The 19641-nt window shown below is 38.7% G+C and overlaps 1 protein-coding gene across 1 annotated transcript in view; it reads left to right on the forward strand.

Moving 5' to 3' along the window:
- Positions 1 to 19641, forward strand: part of LOC102417016 (germinal-center associated nuclear protein-like) — a 179977-nt gene that overhangs the window by 111717 nt on the left and 48619 nt on the right. The window contains 2 exon segments of the mRNA XM_023752984.1: positions 12268 to 14820; positions 14822 to 14929. Of these exon segments, the coding sequence (XP_023608752.1) occupies positions 12268 to 14820; positions 14822 to 14929 (2661 nt within the window).

Here is a 19641-nt window from a genome sequence, read left to right on the forward strand (position 1 = left end):
AGGCAAGCAGAGATGATGATGATGATGATGATGATGATGATGTCATTCTATAATCTTCATTTGCTAAGTGAGATGAATCAATTGAGCATCAACTTACAATATACCAATAAGCAATGTATATAAAATGAAGTGGCCGAAACCGGTTTGGCTCAGTGGATAGAGCGTTGGCCTGCGGACTGAAAGGTCCCAGGTTCGATTCCGGTCAAGGGCATGTACCTGGGTTGCGGGCACATCCCCAGTAGGAGATGTGCAGGAGGCAGCTGATCAATGTTTCTCTCTCATCGATGTTTCTAACTATCCCTCTCCCTTCCTCTCTGTAAAAAATCAATAAAATATATTTTAAAAAAAAGTTTAAAATGAATTGTTAGAAAAATAAATTTATAAAACTGCAAATAGTGTTTAAAAAGGAAAAAGAAAACAATGTTTCTATAAGAAAAAGAATCTTAATCTTAAATAGGAGATATAGCAGACAACTCTTTAGAATTTTTGAGAAGCTAGTAACTTAAATCCTAGCTAAGTGTCAAGTTCATCTACACCTAAAGTATACAGAATATGGAAAGATAAATATAAATTAAGTACTGTAAAAATCAAAGTTAAAAGGATTATGAAAAGAATCAGAGTATTAAATTGGGATAAACTCATAAAGCATAAACCATAAAATGAGTTGCAACTTGTAGGATATATCTGATATAAACAAAAGAAACAATTTAACATGGAAATGGTAGACAATACAGAGTTCTAAAGAGTAGAGAAATTGATGACAGGTTATGGTTAAAGGCAGAAGCTTTTATTCTTTTTAGCTTTGTTATCAAATTCAAGAGTAATCAATTAGCCAGAACAAGTGTTTCCACAGATAATAGAAAAGAAAACTCAATATAAAAGAGGCACAAAGGAATGGCACAAAATTCTTTAAGGAAGTGATGAGTTCCTTCATGGAGCCCTTCTCCACAAAAGATTTCAGTTACATATAGAATATGAAAGTAACTGAATTATTGGCATTAAGAAAAATATAGTGAGTAACTCTTCATTAAATAACCACCACAACAAAACCTTGATGGAAAGAAACAAAATCTCTGTCATTTTATAGTTCAGAATACTGCTGTCCAAGGAAAATAAATGATTCTCCCAAGATCATATTCCTGTCAATTTAACTTTGATAAGAAAAGATCCCTGTTTTTTGAGCCATCAGAGAAAAGTTGGATTCAATTTTACTTGTGATAAATATAGATCTGGACTGTCTGTGCATATGAGCAATTAAACACAAGGCCAACTGGAGAATTAGGGTATTGGAAGGGTTTGGCTCATTTCCTAGTGCTGTCTCATAATCAGCATACCCATATGACAAAAGTCATGATCTTCTATAATCTCATTTTGAATTATTCCCTAGCTCTGATTTTCAAGTAAGTTACTGAACACTTTCCTAATGATTTAATTAAGTTTCAGTTCATTTATTTAATATATTTTTAACAAGTTCCAACAATATGATGGACATCAGGCTAGATTCTTGTCCAAGTAGATTCTAATAAAGAAAAGTCAGTATTTTAAGCAGTGTGATGGGTTTAGTGATTATATAAAATTGTTTGTACTTAGGATGACAAGGATTGAATTAAGGTTTACAAAAAAATCATATATTTGTAACACATTATTGGTCTTTATGTATAACTAGAAGCCCAGTGCATGAATTCACCAGTGGGGTCCCTGGGTGTAGTCTGCTGGATCAGGCCAAAACCGGCTCTCCGACATCCCCCGAGGGGTCCCAGAATGCGAGAGGGTGTAGGCCAGGCCGAGAGACCCCACTGGTGCATGATCGGGGCCTAGGAGGGACATGGGAGGCTGGCCAGCCCACAGGACATCTCCAGCGCATGTCCGAACTCTCTTGCTCAGTCCTGATCAGCTGAACCCTGGCAGCAAGCTAACCTACCAGTCAGAGTGTCTGTCCCCTGGTGATCAGTGCACATCATAGTAACTGGTCAACAGGTCAATTGTCTGCCCCCTGGTGGTCAATGCACGTTATAGCGAGCCATTGAGCGGCCTTAGCATATCATTAGCATATTACGCTTTGATTGGTTGAATGGCCTATTTGTCGACAGGATACTTAGCATATTAGGCTTTTATTATATAGGATGCCCTCCAGCAAAAAATGGAAGAATTAAGTGCTCACTGGGATTCTGTATATGATTCTATTTTGTTATTTTTTAAAAATGCATTCAAGATATCCTGCATTTACAAAGACACCTTAAGAAGATGTATTCATTAACACTTCTCATTCTTGAGGACTGAATTCAAATCCATAGCATGTGGGGTGTCTTCTCTAACTAGACCCACAATTCCATGTTGAAACATCACTTATACTAACTATAGTTCTACTTCTCTTGCTGCATATCTGTATTTTTACCATGTTGCTTAAGTGCATGACTAGACTATTCTCTTCTTTAAGTCAGTATTTCTGCATTAGGTAAAACTGAATGAAATGACATTTGTGATGCTTACTAAGTTCACAGAAAATTTTTAAAAATAAGGCATACATTTATTTTTATATTTTGCCTCAGACTTTTACTTAAACTTTAGTCTAACTCCTAAATTTACTTTTGATTGTAAATATAATATAGTGTATTTTTGGTTACTTCTGCTGTCAACCATAACTTATTTTATGGAATCAATATTTTGGCATTATCATAAATCAAAATTCTGTCAAATACTAACTTACCTATATTTTTTGCTCTTTAGTTTTATTGGAATTCTTATCAAAATGTAAACTTATCAATTAACTTAATTTATCTGTCCAATAATTCCTCTTATGAATCTCTAAAAAGAGATGAAATTGACTACTCTCTGAACAGTTGCTGCTATGTAAGAACACAGTGGCAGGCCTAAATCATCAGATGAGGAATAGTACATGGATATATACTTTGATTTTTTTTTGGATCTCTAGAAGTGCAATTGCTTGGTTGTACTGTAAATGTATGCTTGCTTTTACAAGAAACGTCCAGATTTTCAAAAACATTGTATTACAGGGGTGGGCAAAAGTAGGTTCATAGTTGCATTGTGACATTTTTTGAATTAATAAAGCTATCATCTACACTAATAAAAGAGAAAGATGCAAATTGGCCATACCTTCGTGACACCCACCAGCCAATCAAGAGTGAGTATGCAAATCAACCAACAAAGATGGTGGGTTAATTTGCATATGCAGGCACTGAGTGGCCAGTGGCCAGGTGGGATGGGACGCTTGTGTCATCACCATGGCAACGACGCAGGCATTCCACATCACCCCAGCTGCTCCAGGCCTCTGGGCAGCGTGGGAAGGCGGAATGGCAGCTCCTGGCCAGAGCGAAGGCAGTGCTGGCAGCCAGGGGAAGGAAGGCCCATTCTTGCACAAATCTTCATGCACTGGGCCTCTAGTAGTAATAATAACCTACCTGTATTTTTCCATACGAACAACTGTAAACCTACTTTGCCCATCCATGTATTTTTAATTCTTCTCTTTTGCTCTGCATCTTTGCGAATAATTAGTATTATCAGTCTTTTTATCAGAGTGCTTCTGGTAGTATTCTGTGGTGTCTTTTTATTTTTCTTTATATTTCTTTGAAGAATAAAAATGTCAACCATTTTAGAGAAAAAGAAAAAATAAATAAAAAATTTAAAAAATGTCAAGCATCGTAATTTGTGTTCATTGAATCATCACGAGAGTCTATCACGTGTGGGAATAAGTCACATATTTTCATTTCCAATGTGTATTCCATTTTTTTTTCTTCCTTGCCTTATTATTCTAGCTAGAGCCTCTAAAAAAATCAAACTGCAGCCCTGGCTGGTTTTATTCAGTGGTTAGAACATCGGCCTGCAGACCAAAGGGTCTCAGGTTCGATTCTCAGTCAGAGGCACATGCCGCTGTTGCAGGTTAGATCTCTGACTGCAGTCAGGATGTGTGCAGGAGGCAACCAATTTATCTTTCTCTCTTTCACTCTCCTCCCTCCCTTCTATTCTCTCTAGGATTCAATGGAAAGAATATTCTTGGGTGAGGATTGAAAAAAAAATCAAAACGCAGTGAAGAAAGAAGATACCATTGCTGGTTTCTAACTTTAGGAAAGACATTTTAGTCTTTCACCATTAAATGAAAGAACGCTGGGTTTTTATTAAATGCCTTTTATCAGGTTGAAGAAGTAGCATTCAATTCCTTAATCGAGAGTGAGTACTGAACTTAATTGTGATTTCTACAACTATTAAGATGGTCATGTGGCTTTTGTCATTTGTTAATGTGCTGTTCAATTTTTTAATGTTGTAGCCCAGCATTTCTGGAATAAAATCAAATTTTTCATAATATATTATCTTTTAAATATATCATTGGATTCAATCTGCCAACATTTTATTGAGCATTTCTCTTCATCTATGTTCACGAGGGCATCAGTCTGCAGTTTTCTTCTCTTGTAATATATTGTGTAACTTCATATTCAGTGAAATCTAGACCTTATGTGTGAATTGTGAGTTGTTCCCTTTCTTCTATTTTCATAAATGACATGGTAGTAGTATTAGTGTTAATTTTTCTGTATATTTCTTTGAATTTGCCATTGAAGCTATCTGAACCTAGAGATTCCTTTGTTGGGTAATTTTTAATTATAGATCTATTCTTTAACTTACATAAAACTACTCAAACTGCCTGCCAGAAAAATTTTCTCTAACACTTTTTATGATGCAGGCCTACTGGAGTAAAAGTTTTCAGTAATGTTTCTGACGGATATGTAATTTTAACTTCATAGTTTTTGTTGTGTTTTGTGTGTGTTTTCCCTGCCAGCATTATATACTATCAGACATTTGTCTTCTTGCTTGCATTGTTTCCATTTAGAAATGTTTGGTTATTGTTTTCTTGTTGTCCCATCATGTAATGTGTATTTTTCTATGGCTACCTTTAAGATTTTTCTCTTTATTATGGACTTTCATCAATATAATTACAATGTGCTTTGGGGTAGTTCTCTTTTTGTTGATCCTGCTTAGATTCTATTAAGCTTCTTCCAGCTTTGGTTTTATAGTTTTCATCAAATTAAGAAAACACACCATTCTTTCTTCAAAATATTCCTGCAGCCCTCTCTTTTCCCTCTGTGTTTGAAACAATAATTATCTATAATAATAAAAGGGTAATAATTATCTAATAATAATAAAATGCTAATTAGACCAGATGTCCTTTCGGACGAAGCCAGGGTCTGAGCAAAGCTCAGGTCCCAGGTTCCTGCTGGAAGCCGGAGGGAAGCCGGTGCCGACAGCCAGGGGAAGGATGGCCTACTTTTGCATGAATTTTCATGCATGGGGCCTCTAGTGCATATATAAGGTTGCTTGATATTGTTATTTATTGTTGGCTTTAATTTTTTTCTCCACATGATTCAATTGGGGTAATTTAGATTTCTTTGTCAAGTTCATTTATTGATGACTAATCCATTATTAAACCAACTTAGTAAATTGCATGTAAGTAGTATATTTTCAGCTATTAAAATTTCATTTGCTTCTTTTTTATCTTTTTTTGTCCACAATGTTCATGTTTTTATTATACCTATGAATACATTTAGAGAGCTAATTCCTTGTCAGCTAATCTCATCATCTTGGTCAGCACTGAATTTATTTCTATTGCCTAATTTTGTTATTTTTTAATTTATTGATTTCAGAGAGGAAGAGAAGAGGGAGAGACAGATAGAAACATCAGTGATGAGAGAGAATCATTGATCGGCTGCCTCCTGCCTCAAGCCCTCAACCTGGTCATGTGCTCTTGGCCAGAATGGAACCTGGAACCCTTTAGTCTACAGGCCAATGCTCTATCCACTGAGCCAAACCAGCTAGGGCTCTATTGCACAATTTTAATATTCTCCTGATTATGGTCACTTTTCTTGCTCTGATTGCCTAGAAATATTTGATTAGATATTGAACATTTGGGGTATTATAATCTTGAGCAATTTGATGTTCTGCCTACATTAAAGAGTGATGAAATTTGTTCTCACAGACAGGTTACTTGTAAATTAGCTTCCAATTTGAGCCTCCTTTTAAGATTTGTTAGAATGGGTCAAGAGAAGAACCTAGTCTACTGGTATCCTAGCCCTCCTAACAAGGGAAAACCATATGAAGTCACTATCATATGCATTCTCATTTCTTAGATCTCAAAAGTATTCCCTACATTGAGTGAATTCTATGAATTATCCAGTTGACAGCCCCATATTTGGTCTTTACTCAACCTTGTGAATTTTCACTCTAAATTTGCAAAGATTAGTATCCTTTCTTGTGGAGTTTTTTTGTTCTTTTTCACTGAGTAGCTTCTTTCTTCTCTGGTACAATATCTGGTTAACTCCATAGTCTCAGCTTTCTTACACTCTCATCCATGCCTTTTCAACTCAGGAAAACTACAGACAAATATCTCTGATGAATACAGATGCAAAAATCCTAAACAAAATACTAGCAAATTGAATACAATGATACATTAATAAAATAAGACATAATGGTCAAATGGGGTTCATTCCAGGGGCTTGAGGATGGTCCAGCATAAAACAAAATCGATCAATGTAATACACCACATAAATAAAAGGAATGATAAAAATAATATGATCTTATCAATAGATACAGAAAAAGCATTTATGATTGAGATACTCAATAAAATAAGTATAAAAGAAAAATACCTCAACGTAATAAAGGCCATCTATGACAAAAATGAGACTCAGTGGTGAAAAACTGAAAGTTTTTCCTCTACAATAAAGAACAAGTATGCCCACTCTCACACCACTCTTATTCAACATAGTTCTGGAGGTCCTAGACAGAGCAATAAAACAAGATAAAGAAATAAAAGGCATTCGAATTGGGAGGAAGAAGTAAAAGTGTCACCTTTTGCAGATGACATTATTTTGTACATAGAAAACCCTAAAGACTCCACCAAACACTATTAGAAACAATAAACAAATACAGCCAAGTTTCAGGATACAAAATCAATGTGCAAAAATCCATTTCCTTCCCATATACTAATAAAAAAAAAAAACTTCAGGAAAAAAAATTATTTTTGCAATTTCAACCAAAATAATAAAATACCTAGGAATAAAGTTAACAAAGAACATGAAAGACCTATATACTGAAAATTACAAAGAATTACTAAAAGAGATTGAAAAAGACACAGCAAATTAGAAAAAATATCCTGTGTTCATGGATTGGAAGGATCAACATAGTTAAAATGGCCATATTACCCAAAGCAATATACAGATTTAATGCAATCCCCATCAAAATCCCAATGTCATTTTTAAAAAGAAATAGAACAAGAAATCATCAGATTTGTATGGAACCACAAAAGACCCCGAGAAAAAAGAACAAAGCTGTAGGTATCACACTACTTGGCTTCAAATTAAACTACAGAGCTATGATAAACAAAACAGCATCGTATTGGCAGAGAAACAGACACAGAGATAAATGGATCAGAATAGAGAGCCCAGCTATAAAGCCAGATGTATATGGACAGATAATTTTTGACAAAGGAACTAGAAACACACTGTGGAGTAAAGATAGTCTCTTCAATAAATGGTGCTGGGAAAACTGGAAAGCCACATACAAATGAATGAAACTGGCTTACAGTTTGTCCCTATGTACAAAAGTTAATTCAAAATGGATCAAAGACCCAAATTATAAGACTCAAAACAATAAGTTACATAGAAGAAAATATGGACCAAGCTTATGGACCATGGTCATAGAGAACATTTTATGAATTAACCCCAAAGACAAGGGAAGTAAAGACAAAAATAAATGATGGGATTATATCAAACTAAAAAACTTAAAATTTTTAGCAAAAGAAACCGACAACAAAACAAAGAGGCAGCCAACCAGATGGGAGATGAGATTGGTAAACAGTAGCTGCAAAAAATGTTTAATTTCCAAAATATATAAAGAACTCATAAAACTCAATACCAAACAAGCAAACAAACCAATCAAAATGTAGGCAGAGGAAATGAAAAAACACCTCTCTCAAGAAGGCATATAAACAGCCAATAGATATATGAAAAGATTCAACCTCACTGGCAATTAGGGAAATTAAAACTACAATGAGATACTACCTCACACTTGTTAGAGTGGCCACTGTCAACAAGACAAGCAATAACAAGTGTTGAAGAGGTTGTGAAAAAAGAAAAAGAAACCCTCATACACTGCTGGTGGGAATGTAGACTGGTACAGCCACTATAGAAAACCATCTGGGCAGTTCCTCAAAATATTAAGAATAGAGTTATCATATGACCCAGGAATCCCTTTCCTGGGTATATACCCCAAAAAACTTGAAAACATGTATTCGCAAAGATATATGCACCCCTATGTTCATTGTAGCATTATTCATGGTGGTCAAGACATGGAGACAATCAAAAAGTGTCCTTTGATAGATGATTGGATAAAGAAGATGTGGTACATATATACAATGGAACACTATTCAGCCATAAAAAAGGATGAAATAATGCCATCTTCGACAACATAGACAGACCTTGAGAATAGTATGCTAAGTGAAATAAGCCAGTCAGAAAAAGCTAAGAACCATATGATTTCACTCATATGTGGAATATAAAACTGAAACTCATGGAAAGACAGCAGTGTGGTGGTTACCAGAGGGAAGGGGGTGAGATAATGGGAGGGGGGATTATGGAGAGGGCCTAATATAGAGTGATTGAAGATGGTTTGACTTTGGGTGATGAGCCCACAGTGCAATATGCAGATCCTGTATCATGGAAACCCACACCTGAAACCTATATGATCCTATTAACCAATGTCACCCAAATACATTTAGTAAGAAAATAAACAAAAATTCTTTCTAACTAATTTTGATTGGGTTGTTTGCTTGTTTCAACACTATAAAGATTTTTTTATAATGTTAAAAATACTAGGCATTATTTGCACAAGCATAAAAAGTACTGATATTTTATATGCAATAAAATTTTATTTGTAATTTGCTACAATATTTCAGGTTATATAAGAGTAATTATTATCCTATATTTGGCTGCATCTTCATTGACAATTAAAATATGATTGACTCTGCTTTTATAACAGACATTTAAAGCTTTTACATTAAAAATTGGTGTTTTATTAAATAAAACAAATCTTGTTTAAACAAGTAAGTTTTCAAAAAAATGTATTATGAAGAAACAAGCTATGAATGCACAGTTCCTTAAACAAAAGAGTAGTTTGAATACAACCAAGTGGATTTTCATTTTTTTAAACCACATGAAAGCATATTAAATTTTGGTGTGCTGAAATAAGTATCTTTTGTTTCCTCAATTAGTGATATCTTTAAATATATTTCCAATGTTTCTAAAATAATTAGGCTACTCTAATCTGCACAGCTTTGCTCTTAGACAAGCAAAAATTTCACTAACAGTGTGACTCAAATTCCTACTTGTTTCCAAATATTTTTTTTTCTGTTATAGATAGTTTAAATATAGACTGCTTCACATTTGGAGGCTTAGTTCTTCCTTACAAAGATCTGTGTCACTTCTAGAAAAGCACAGTAGTGTTTTAAAAGAGATAATATTTGCCATAATTCATTAATGATTATATAATACTAACCCAGTGGAAATAGTGATAATTATTTTCATGGTTCAATTTAGTTTGTAGTTGATAATCAGGAATCATTGCAATTCAGTGGTAATTGGGAAAAAAATTTTTAATAAACTTTAAAACAAAAAAAGTCATTGTCTCTTGAGTTTTAGTTACTTCAAACATAAACATTAGATTGGGCATTTTTGTCATGAAGTTAATTCTGTGCAACAAACAAACATCATGAAATAAAAGAAGTGCTTAGAGAGCACATTTTCAAAACAGAAAATGCTGATACCACACTCTGAGGTGTCATTTTTCCATGAATGTAAATTCTAATTTGTTAGAAATGACAAAAAAAATTAAAGGGAACTGTTTCTGATAAATGAATAAATTAAATGCTAAATTAATGAAAATGCTACATTGGTTAAATGTCAACATCTGTTGCTTTGTATTTCACTCTAATAGAACTGTGTTTGCTAGGATAATCTTCAGATTGGTGGAAAGCCTCAAAAATCAAATTATCCTTTAATACATTCAAACTCAAATTCCCAGAATACTGTGCTGCCAATGCAAATGTTTCAGAGCTAAGCATGAAAGTTTCTCGTATCGACTAGAAGCTCAATTTGTCGATACTACTTTTTAATTTACTGAGATTTTTATTTATATAACTAAGAAATAATATATGGGAGTCAATATTTGTCTCATAGTTCCAAAGCTCGCTTACTTATATCAGTGTTACTAACAATTGGCTTAGAACCTTCTCCAGAACAGAGTGTCTTGGGAACTCACCTGGCTGGGGAGACTTCTGGAAGAGACTGCCACCACACATAAAGGCTTGATCCCTGAGCTGACCTCTTCCTATTTTTCCTGCTACTGAAAGTCCTGGATCTGCTCCTTAGAAAAATGGACTCAGACCTCCCACAAAACTTCCCTAAAGAGCTCACCTGTGCCATCTGCCTGAATTACTGGATAGACCCAGTCACCATGGGCTGTGGGCACAGCTGCTGTTGTTCGTGTCTCTAGGTATCCTGGGAGAAAGCAGAAAGCCCTGTCCTGTGTGCAGGAAACCATCAGAGCAGAAAATCTTCAAAACCAATATTATCCTGAAAAATCTGGTGTCCACGGCCAGAAAAGCCAGCCTGCGGCAATTCCTGAGCCCTGAGGACAATAGGTGTGGGCTGCACAAGGAAACAAAGCAGATCTTTTGTGAAAACAACAGGAGCCTGCTGTTTGCACTGCTCTACCTCTCAGGAGCACGAGGCTCTCAGACACTGCTCCCTGGAAGAGGCTGTTGAGGAACACAGGGTAAGTGGTGCCCTCAGAGCACTTAGAATGCTGGAGGAGAGTACAGCAAAGAGATGAGGGTTCAATCTTCTCCTTCCTGACATATTGATATCTACTTAAGAATCAATAATGAAGCTGTGAGGAAATGCACTGGTTTATCTGTCTTCTTGCACATTGCAATTAAATATGGAACTGCCATTTGACCCAGTGATCTGACTTTAAGGAATATATCCCAAGAAACCAGAAACCAGAAAGTATCTATTCATCCCGATGTTCATAGCAGCACAATTTACAATAGCTAAGATCTGGAAACAGTCCAAGTGCCCATCTGTTGGGGTCCAGCCCCAGCAGGTCCAGGGATCCCCAAGGGTGTGGACGGAGTCTGCAAAGAAGGAATGACATGGAGACAGTGTTCGGTTGATCAGCAGCCTAGGCAGGATCTCTAGCCAGGATCTCCAGCCAGGTTCTCTGTGTTATTGTCTCTGTGTATTTATACCAGTTGATTTTAATCCTGTCAATTTCTATTCCAAAGGTTAGGGCGTTTCTTATCTCCATTCCAGGGAGTAAAGATTATGTAGCTTAAGGGTGATTGTTCATAGTTAAAGTGATTAACTATCCGCCTGGCACTTAGTTAAGGGGTTTTATTCCCTCCCTAACTTCAGGGGAAAATCCCTACCTGGGGAAACAACCTTTCTCGGAGAGGTGACCTTGGTTAAAACACATAGAGCCAAGAAGGTGAGCAAACGTATTAAGAACAGTATGCCATATATGCCAAGTTCCTTGAAACACATGCTGTGCAGATGTTTCTTCCCTCTTTCTTCTTTTACGTGTCTAATTGCATTGACTAGGAATCCATCATAGTGTTGAGTATATGTGGTAACAGCAGAAATTCTGTTGTTTTTTAATAAATTTTTATTGATTTCATAGAAGAAGGGAAAGAGAGATAGAAACATCGATGATGAGAGGCAATCATTGGTTTTGTGCCACTTGCACTCTGCCCACTAGGGATGGAGCCCACAACCCAGGCTCCTGTCCTGACAGGGAATGAACCTATCACCTCTTATTTCCAGGGCCCATGCTAAATGACTGAGCACCATCAGAAGACTTAGTCCAATGATTTGGAACTTGCACATAGCAGAGGAGTAGCTATTTCCTGCTTATTGCCCCATCATTGTTAGCCATAGCTGGGATTCAAGCCTCTTTAATCCTCTTTAGTCGTTGTTTTCTATGTGTTGTAACCGGAATGACCTATGAGACTATAATCTGTATAATCCATTTAAGGTGGTTATTTCCTTTTGTAGATTTCAGCCAATCTCAGCAAGTGGGTGTGGCCTCCGGGGAGTCATATAAAAGGCCCATCTGTGCAGAGGACACATCACTTCTCCAGAGTAGACTGACTGAAGTCAGAGCTGCCAGTTGAGTGAAGAGAATTCCTACTGACCCTGATATCGACAGAACTTACCGAGGTGGGAGCAATTTAAGTCTTAATAGTAGCTTCCCCACATCTTTTTCAGGATCATTGGGGGAACCCTTCCCAGTTAGCAAAACAGGTGCCAGACAAGGATATAAAGACACTGTTTCCCAAGTGGAGCCACTTTCCAGCATCATGAAAGGACTGAAAAAGAAGAAGGATCAGGATCGTTCCCCAAGGAGATATGGCCACGACACAGTGGCAGACTTGGACCCTCTGTCGAGGGGTGATCATCCTCCCGATAAGCAGCCAGTCCACCTGAACCGGTCCCTTGGAGGTGCTCTGTTTGGTCGGACTAGACCGGATGTTTTCAAAAGCAATAAAGAAGTCGGTCGTCTGGGCAACAAGGAATCTAGAAAGGAAATTGGCCGGGCCGAGTCAGGGAAAAAGGATCACATGGCCATCCCAGGAGGGAGTCGGTCTGTTCTGGCAGCTTCCCGGCTTCCAGGTGTGAAAGAGGAAGGTGAGCCAAGAGGAACTCCTGGGCGTCAGAATCACAGAAGTGAGAGCACAGACAGTCTTGGGGGCTTCTCTCCCTTTGAAGTCACAGCGATCCAGTGCAAGAACATTCCCGACTTTCTCAACAACAGGAACTTTCTGGAGAATCACTTTGGCAAAATTGCTCAAGTGCAGCGCATTGACACCAGGCGCAACAAACACCTCGCGGTGGTGTATTTCTTTGACCATGCTTCTGCAGCCCTGGCCAGGAAGAAGGGGAAAAAAGGTTTGCCTGAAGAAACGTCTATCTTTTGGCACAAGAAGGAAATAAGTCCCAACAAGAAACCTTTTTTCCTCCAGGAGAAGAAACCAGGTGAGGGTGAGGCTGGCCTGGGCACCGAGGACACATCCTTTCAGCACTCCCCCCTTGGCAAGCCCATGGGGAGGACTGCAGTCGGCAGCCTCATGAATAAAAGCTCTCCAGGGAAGAAGTCAGGCTTTCTGAAGGCCCACCTGTTTGAAGGAGACTCTTTTGACTCGGGCTCTGAGGGTTCTGAGAGTCCTGGGCTGTGTGTGTCCTCCCTCCGTGCGCTGATAGGCACTGTGGCCGACACATCTAAGGAAAAGTACCGCCTGCTTGAACAGAGGGACAGAATCATGAGGCAAGCTCGGGTGAAAAGAACCGACCTGGACAAAGCAAGGACTATTGTTGGGACGTGCCCTGACATGTGTCCCGAGAAGGAGCGGTACATGCGGGAGACCCGGAGACAGCTGAGTGTATTTGAAGTGATCCCAGGAACTGACCAGGTGGACCACGCGGCAGCTGTCAAGGAGTACAGACGCTCCTCGGCCGACCAGGAGGAGCCCCTGCCACATGAGCTGCGGCCCTCAGCAGTGCTCAGCAGGACCATGGATTACCTGGTGACCCAGGTGATGGACCGGAGGGAGGGCAACCTGCGGGACTGGTATGACTTCCTGTGGAGCCGCACACGGGCCATCCGGAAGGACATCACGCAACAGCACCTGTGTGATCCTGTGACGGTGTCCCTGATTGAGAAGTGTGCCCGGTTTCATATCCACTGTGCCCACTTCCTGTGCGAGGAGCCCATGTCCTCCTTTGATGCCAAGATCAACCATGAGAACATGACCAAGTGCCTTCAGAGTCTGAAGGAGATGTACCAAGACCTGAGGAACAAGGGCGGCTTCTGTGTCAGCGAGGCTGAGTTCCAGGGCTACCATGTGCTGCTCAATCTCAACCAGGGGGACATCCTGAGAGAAGTACAACAGTTCCATCCGGCGGTTAGAAACTCCTCGGAGGTGACATTTGCTGTGCAAGCTTTTGCTGCATTGAACAGTCATAATTTCGTGAGATTTTTCAAGCTGGTCCAGTCAGCTTCTTATTTGAACGCTTGTCTTTTACATTGCTACTTTAATCAGATCCGCAAGGATGCTCTCCGGGCACTCAACATCGCCTATACTGTGAGCAAAAAACGATCCACCCTCTTTCCCCTGGACAGCGTGGTGCGCTTGCTGCTCTTCAGAGATTGCGAAGAGGCCACAGACTTCCTCAACTCCCATGGTCTCCCTGTTGCCGATGGCTGTGTTGAGCTGAACCGGTCCTCGTTCTTGGAACCAGAGGGGTTCTTGAAGGCCAGGAAGTCGGTGTTTATTACCAGGAAGCTGATGGTGTCGGTTGGGGAAATTGTGAATGGGGGGCCGTTGCCCCCTGTCCCTCGTCATACCCCCGTGTGCAGCTTCAACTCCCAGAACAAGTACGTCCGAGAGAGTCTGGCCGCGGAGCTGTCCCTGGGCCCTCAGAGACCCGGCTTGGAGGCAGCAGGTGGGGGGAGAGGAGAGGAATGTGGTACTGAGGCGGCCGCGTCCCAGCCTACCCTCCTCCCGCAGCCTCTTCCCATCTTGGCTCCTGCACCGCCCTATCTGCCGCACCACCCAGCAGCCACCCGGAGTGCAACACCCGGCCTCTTCCAACCCCCCATGACACCCCCTGGGCAGCCGGAGCTCCTTCCTGCAAAGCCTGAGCCTGTGCACTCTGACGCGGACCTGGCCCAGGTGGTGGAGCTTATCCAGGAGGTTCTTCAACTGTGAGGAGGTTGGTGCCGCTGGGGCGGCCTTCGCAGCCACAGCTCTGGGTGTTTGCAATGCTGCTGTGGAGGAGTTGTTAACAGCTGCTACCACAGGCATTTTGAGGCAACGATCAGACTGTCAAACCTCAGAGGGAAGGTAGGGGAGGGTGGGGTTAAGGGGGAGAGATTAACCAAAGGACTTGTATGTATGCATATAAGCCTAACCAATGGACACAGACCCCAGGGGGGTGAGGGCATGAGTGGGGAATGGGGGGCAATGGGGGGGGGGGTAAGGATACATATGTAATACCTTAATTAATAAAGAAAAAAATTAAAAAGGTCTCTTTAGTTTGATATGGGAAAGATAAACTAGAACTAACAAGATGAAATTAAATGGTTAGGAAGGCTATTGGGAGAGCATTTCTGATAAAGGGAAAATAGATGCAATTGTCCAGAAATATAAAAGAGTTTGGTATCTTCTTTAAGTATAGAATTGGCCATACTAAATGAAAGACTAGCAAACATATCTTCTTTTATCTTTTACTAGAGGCCTGGTGCACAGATTCATGCACTGGTGGGGTCCCTTGACCTGGCCTGTGGGGATTGGACTGAAACCCGATCTCTGACATCCCCTGAGGGGTCCCGGATTGGGAGAGGGCAGTTCTCGGGTGAGACACCATGGAATCGGGCTCTCTCCTCTCTGGTTCCAGGTGTATCACCCGAGAACTGCAGCTGCCAAGTCACTGCAGCTCAGCAGCTCCTTCATTGAGCATCTTTCCCGTGGTGGTCAGTGCACATCATAGCTACCATTCGGACAGTCGAATGGTTGTTTGGCTTTTATACATATAGATTGTCTTGATCATTGGTGATAAGAGAATGATAAAATCTATGTTGCTTTTTAAAGAACATAGTGACATGAAAGTGAGAATTATCACTTACAATCATATTTCATAGTCCAAAGAAAGCCACGTGACCAAGTCTAACTTCATGGGGACAAGGAAGTATGACTCTAAATGTGAGCTCAGAAGGAAAAAAAACTTAACATAGTTGATAAACAGAATTAATGACTATGATAGAGGGAAAGAAAAACATGAGGTGAAGCTGGCTGGAGTATTGTTCAGGGAACAGACTACGCTATCTCGTATAGGCATTGTTTTAGGGACATCATCTTAACAGACTTTCACTTTAGAAGATGAATTTGGTTGCTGTGTTTTGAATAGACCAGAGGGGACTAAGAATAGAATCAGAAAGATCATTAAGAAAGGTACAGTGATGATAATTTAGAAGGATGACCTTGAATAACAGTGGAAATGAGGAAGTGAAAAGATTAGGAATCCCTTTAAAGATTGTGACTTATTGAGTGTGCATGGGGAATGAGAAAGAAACATCAATACTCATCTAAGACTCTATCATCAACTATGGATTGAATGGTCATGATATTTGCTTCAATGGACACCGTAAATGTAGATGAAAGGAAATACAATTTTACAATCAGACACTGTAATGTGTTTTTCCTAGGGGACGTTCAAGTTGAGTTATTCCATAGGCAGGCATATCTAGGTGTCTAAAATAGAAGTTGGAAGAGAAATTTAGAATGAATATAGATATAGATTTGGGAGATGCTTACATATAGATGGTATTTCAAATCAGAAATATCTATTTAGACTATATATGTACACACATATATATATACACACATACCATATATATACACATATAGACACATACACATATATATGTATACATATGTATATATGTATGTATATATATACATAACTATATACACATATGTGTGTGTATATGTATGTATCAACATATATATATATATATATATATATATATATATATATATATGAGGGAAAAATGTCAAAAACACACCTTTGGCCCAGCCAATGTGGCTTGGTGGTTGAGCTTCAAGCCATGAATCAAGAGGTCACTAGTTCCAGGTCAGGACACATGCCTGGGTTTTAGGCTCAATCCCCGATGGGGGCATGCAGGAGGCAGTGGGTCAATGTTCTCTCCCTCTTCACTCCTCTCTTTTTAAAAATCAACAATAACAAAAAATTTAAAAAAAAGAAAACCTCAAACACCTTCAGAAAGCCAACAGAGAAAACTCAGTTTGAGAAGTGTGAGCCAGCACAGAGTACTAAGAAGCCACAGTCAGAGGAGTTGAACATGAAGAAAATTGTTCCCGGCCCCTCCACCTGGTCATCAGACTTTAGAAGTCTCCTGTTAACCCATAAGTTGAAATCTGCACATCCTTTTAGAGAAGGAGAGAATTTAACCATCGTTATATTCTACTTTATGCTGATTTAAAAAATAGATACGCTATTGTGCGGTGGGTGGAAACATGCTACACAGAACAGAAGATGAGAATGTTAGATGTTTTTTTCTTCCCCACTTCTCTACTCTACCCTAGTCATGCACTCACACACACATACACATTTATATTATTATTTTTGTTAATGCAGTAACTGAAATGGAAGAGTTAAACATGTTCAACACACTGTGTGATGCTCGCAGGGCTTAGATGGGGCACTACTTACAAAACTTAATTGATGAGGAGAAAGGTATGAACATGTTAAATGCTCTAGTAGTTCTCGTCCCAAAGGTTTGATGATGTGGTTGGCAAGATAACAAAAGGAGAATGGTAGTTAAAATCTGTATTTGAAAATCTATAAAAATGTGCATGGTGTGGTATTAAAAACTGCTTAAGTTATCATTGGATTTATGTTGATGCCTAGAAGAGGGGTTGATGTTATTTATAATTCTCTTTCCAAGACTTAGAATGAGAGGAGCTAAAATTTAATTTACTGTCACGGGTAGAGAACTGACAATGGATCGATATCTGGCGACAGCTTTGCGTTCCTCATACTTTACAGGCTTTATTATTTCTTCCATAAAAAACATAGCAATACACTGCGTGTTCCAAAGGAGTGAGAGCAATACAATTAGAGTTATAATGGGCAACGGACCCCATAACCCAGAACAGGGATGCAGGGAGAGTATGCTTTTGTGCAATCAGTTACTGTGTAGCCCAGATTACTTCCCAGCAGTGAGATTATGAGTACTAGATATTTTTATTCTCCTATAAATCTACTGCTTTGGCTTAGGGCCCAGGTTAGTTACTTGGAAATAGTTTGATCTTTTTGTGTCTTACTTTTAAGATTTGTTAGACAAGATCAGAGCCATGTTTAGTCTAGGGCTAATTTCCCCCACAATTGAGACAAGATGGTTCTGGATACGTTACCCGGTGCTCCAGGAATTATGAGATCTTTCCTGGCTGATAGAACAGGCAATATTTCTAGTCCTGTATTAGCATCAGGCATTGCTACCCTTAATCCTTTTTAATATATCTGTCTCTATTCTTAGGTAGTTTCCTTTTACGTATATGTTGACAAGTACTCAGTGACTCAGATCTTTGCGTCCTTCTCTGTGCAGCTCTCTTGTCTGATATGCTATCTTGCCCACTGTAGCCACCTGGGTTTCCCTGAAATCTCAGCAACATCTTCTCCACTCAGGGAGTCACCAGGCCCCACCTGAGGAGCCTCTTTATGTATCAGTGCCTGGAAAGTCACACAATAATAAACTAAGTTTTTTGTTTTTTCTCACAGGGATGACTGTACTATGTGAACTGTTGTCCAGAGACATGAAAACCTTTGTTTCAACTATTTGTTCTTTCTTTTTTCTTTTGTATTTTCCTTTCTTCTTTTCTTTTCCTTTGGTTGTTTCAGGAGTGAGGATAAATCTCATTATTCTGTCTCGGCTGGAAGTCAAACAAGTATTTCGGATACCAGAAAATGAAACTATTGACAATCTTATTTTCATTTTACTCATAGGGAAGAATACTCTATCATTGTGCCTAGAATTAACAAATAGACCTTTACCTCCAATACTATAGGTAAAAATGAGTAATTTTTAATGGATAAAGTAGAAAATTACTTCCAGTTAATAACATTAGGAATTTCTAAAAATTTATCTTCAACAAAGTTATACTAAAAATCAGAAAATATTTGGGCAATTCTAACTCCTAACTGGAAAGAGGTATTAAAAAGAGTAATAATTCCAACTTAATTAATGAATATAAATGTATCTTATTTTTTAAATATATATATTTTTTATTTCAGAGATAAAAGGAGGGGGAGATATAAACATCAATGATGAGAGAGAATCATTGGTAGGCTGCCTCCTGGATGTCCCCCCTCTACTGGGGATCCAGCCCACAACCGGGGCATGTGCCCTGACTGAGAATGGAACCGTGACCTTTTGGTTCATACGTTGATGCTCAACCACTGAGGCACACCGGCCAGGCCAACATAAATGTATTTTTAAAAATTGTATTACATTATTAATTTTATGAAATAAGTAATTAGTGAATTTTAATAGTAAATATATGTGAGAAAATAAAATACTGTGCTGTTACTAAGAAAGTAAATGTGTGTGTTACATATATCAGGTTTTGTTCCATCAATAGAAAATTCCTATCATACCTGAAAATGGTAGATAAAATTTTTTAGCTTTTTTGGTTTGTGCTCCTCAAATACTTTTTCCTTCTTAAAGTGAAAAAGAGATCCAGTTTCTTTTATTGGCATCTCTAAACCAGCTTTTATGTTTCTGATCAACTATATTTTCCCTGAACTTGCAACATTTTTGTATCTCAATGTGAGAATAAATATAATTTTAAACATTTATTTCCTGCTTGTCATGATTTCAAACTCACAGACTCACATCTTGCAAGGGATAATATATATGACAGAATAAAACAAACAAAATGAGAAAGAAAGATTATGAGATTAAAGACAAGGCATTGGAAGCCTAGTAAATTATTAAAACTAA

The sequence above is a fragment of the Myotis lucifugus genome, unplaced genomic scaffold (assembly GCF_000147115.1).
Source record: "Myotis lucifugus unplaced genomic scaffold, Myoluc2.0 scaffold_1, whole genome shotgun sequence".
Classification (NCBI taxonomy): Eukaryota; Metazoa; Chordata; class Mammalia; order Chiroptera; family Vespertilionidae; genus Myotis; species Myotis lucifugus.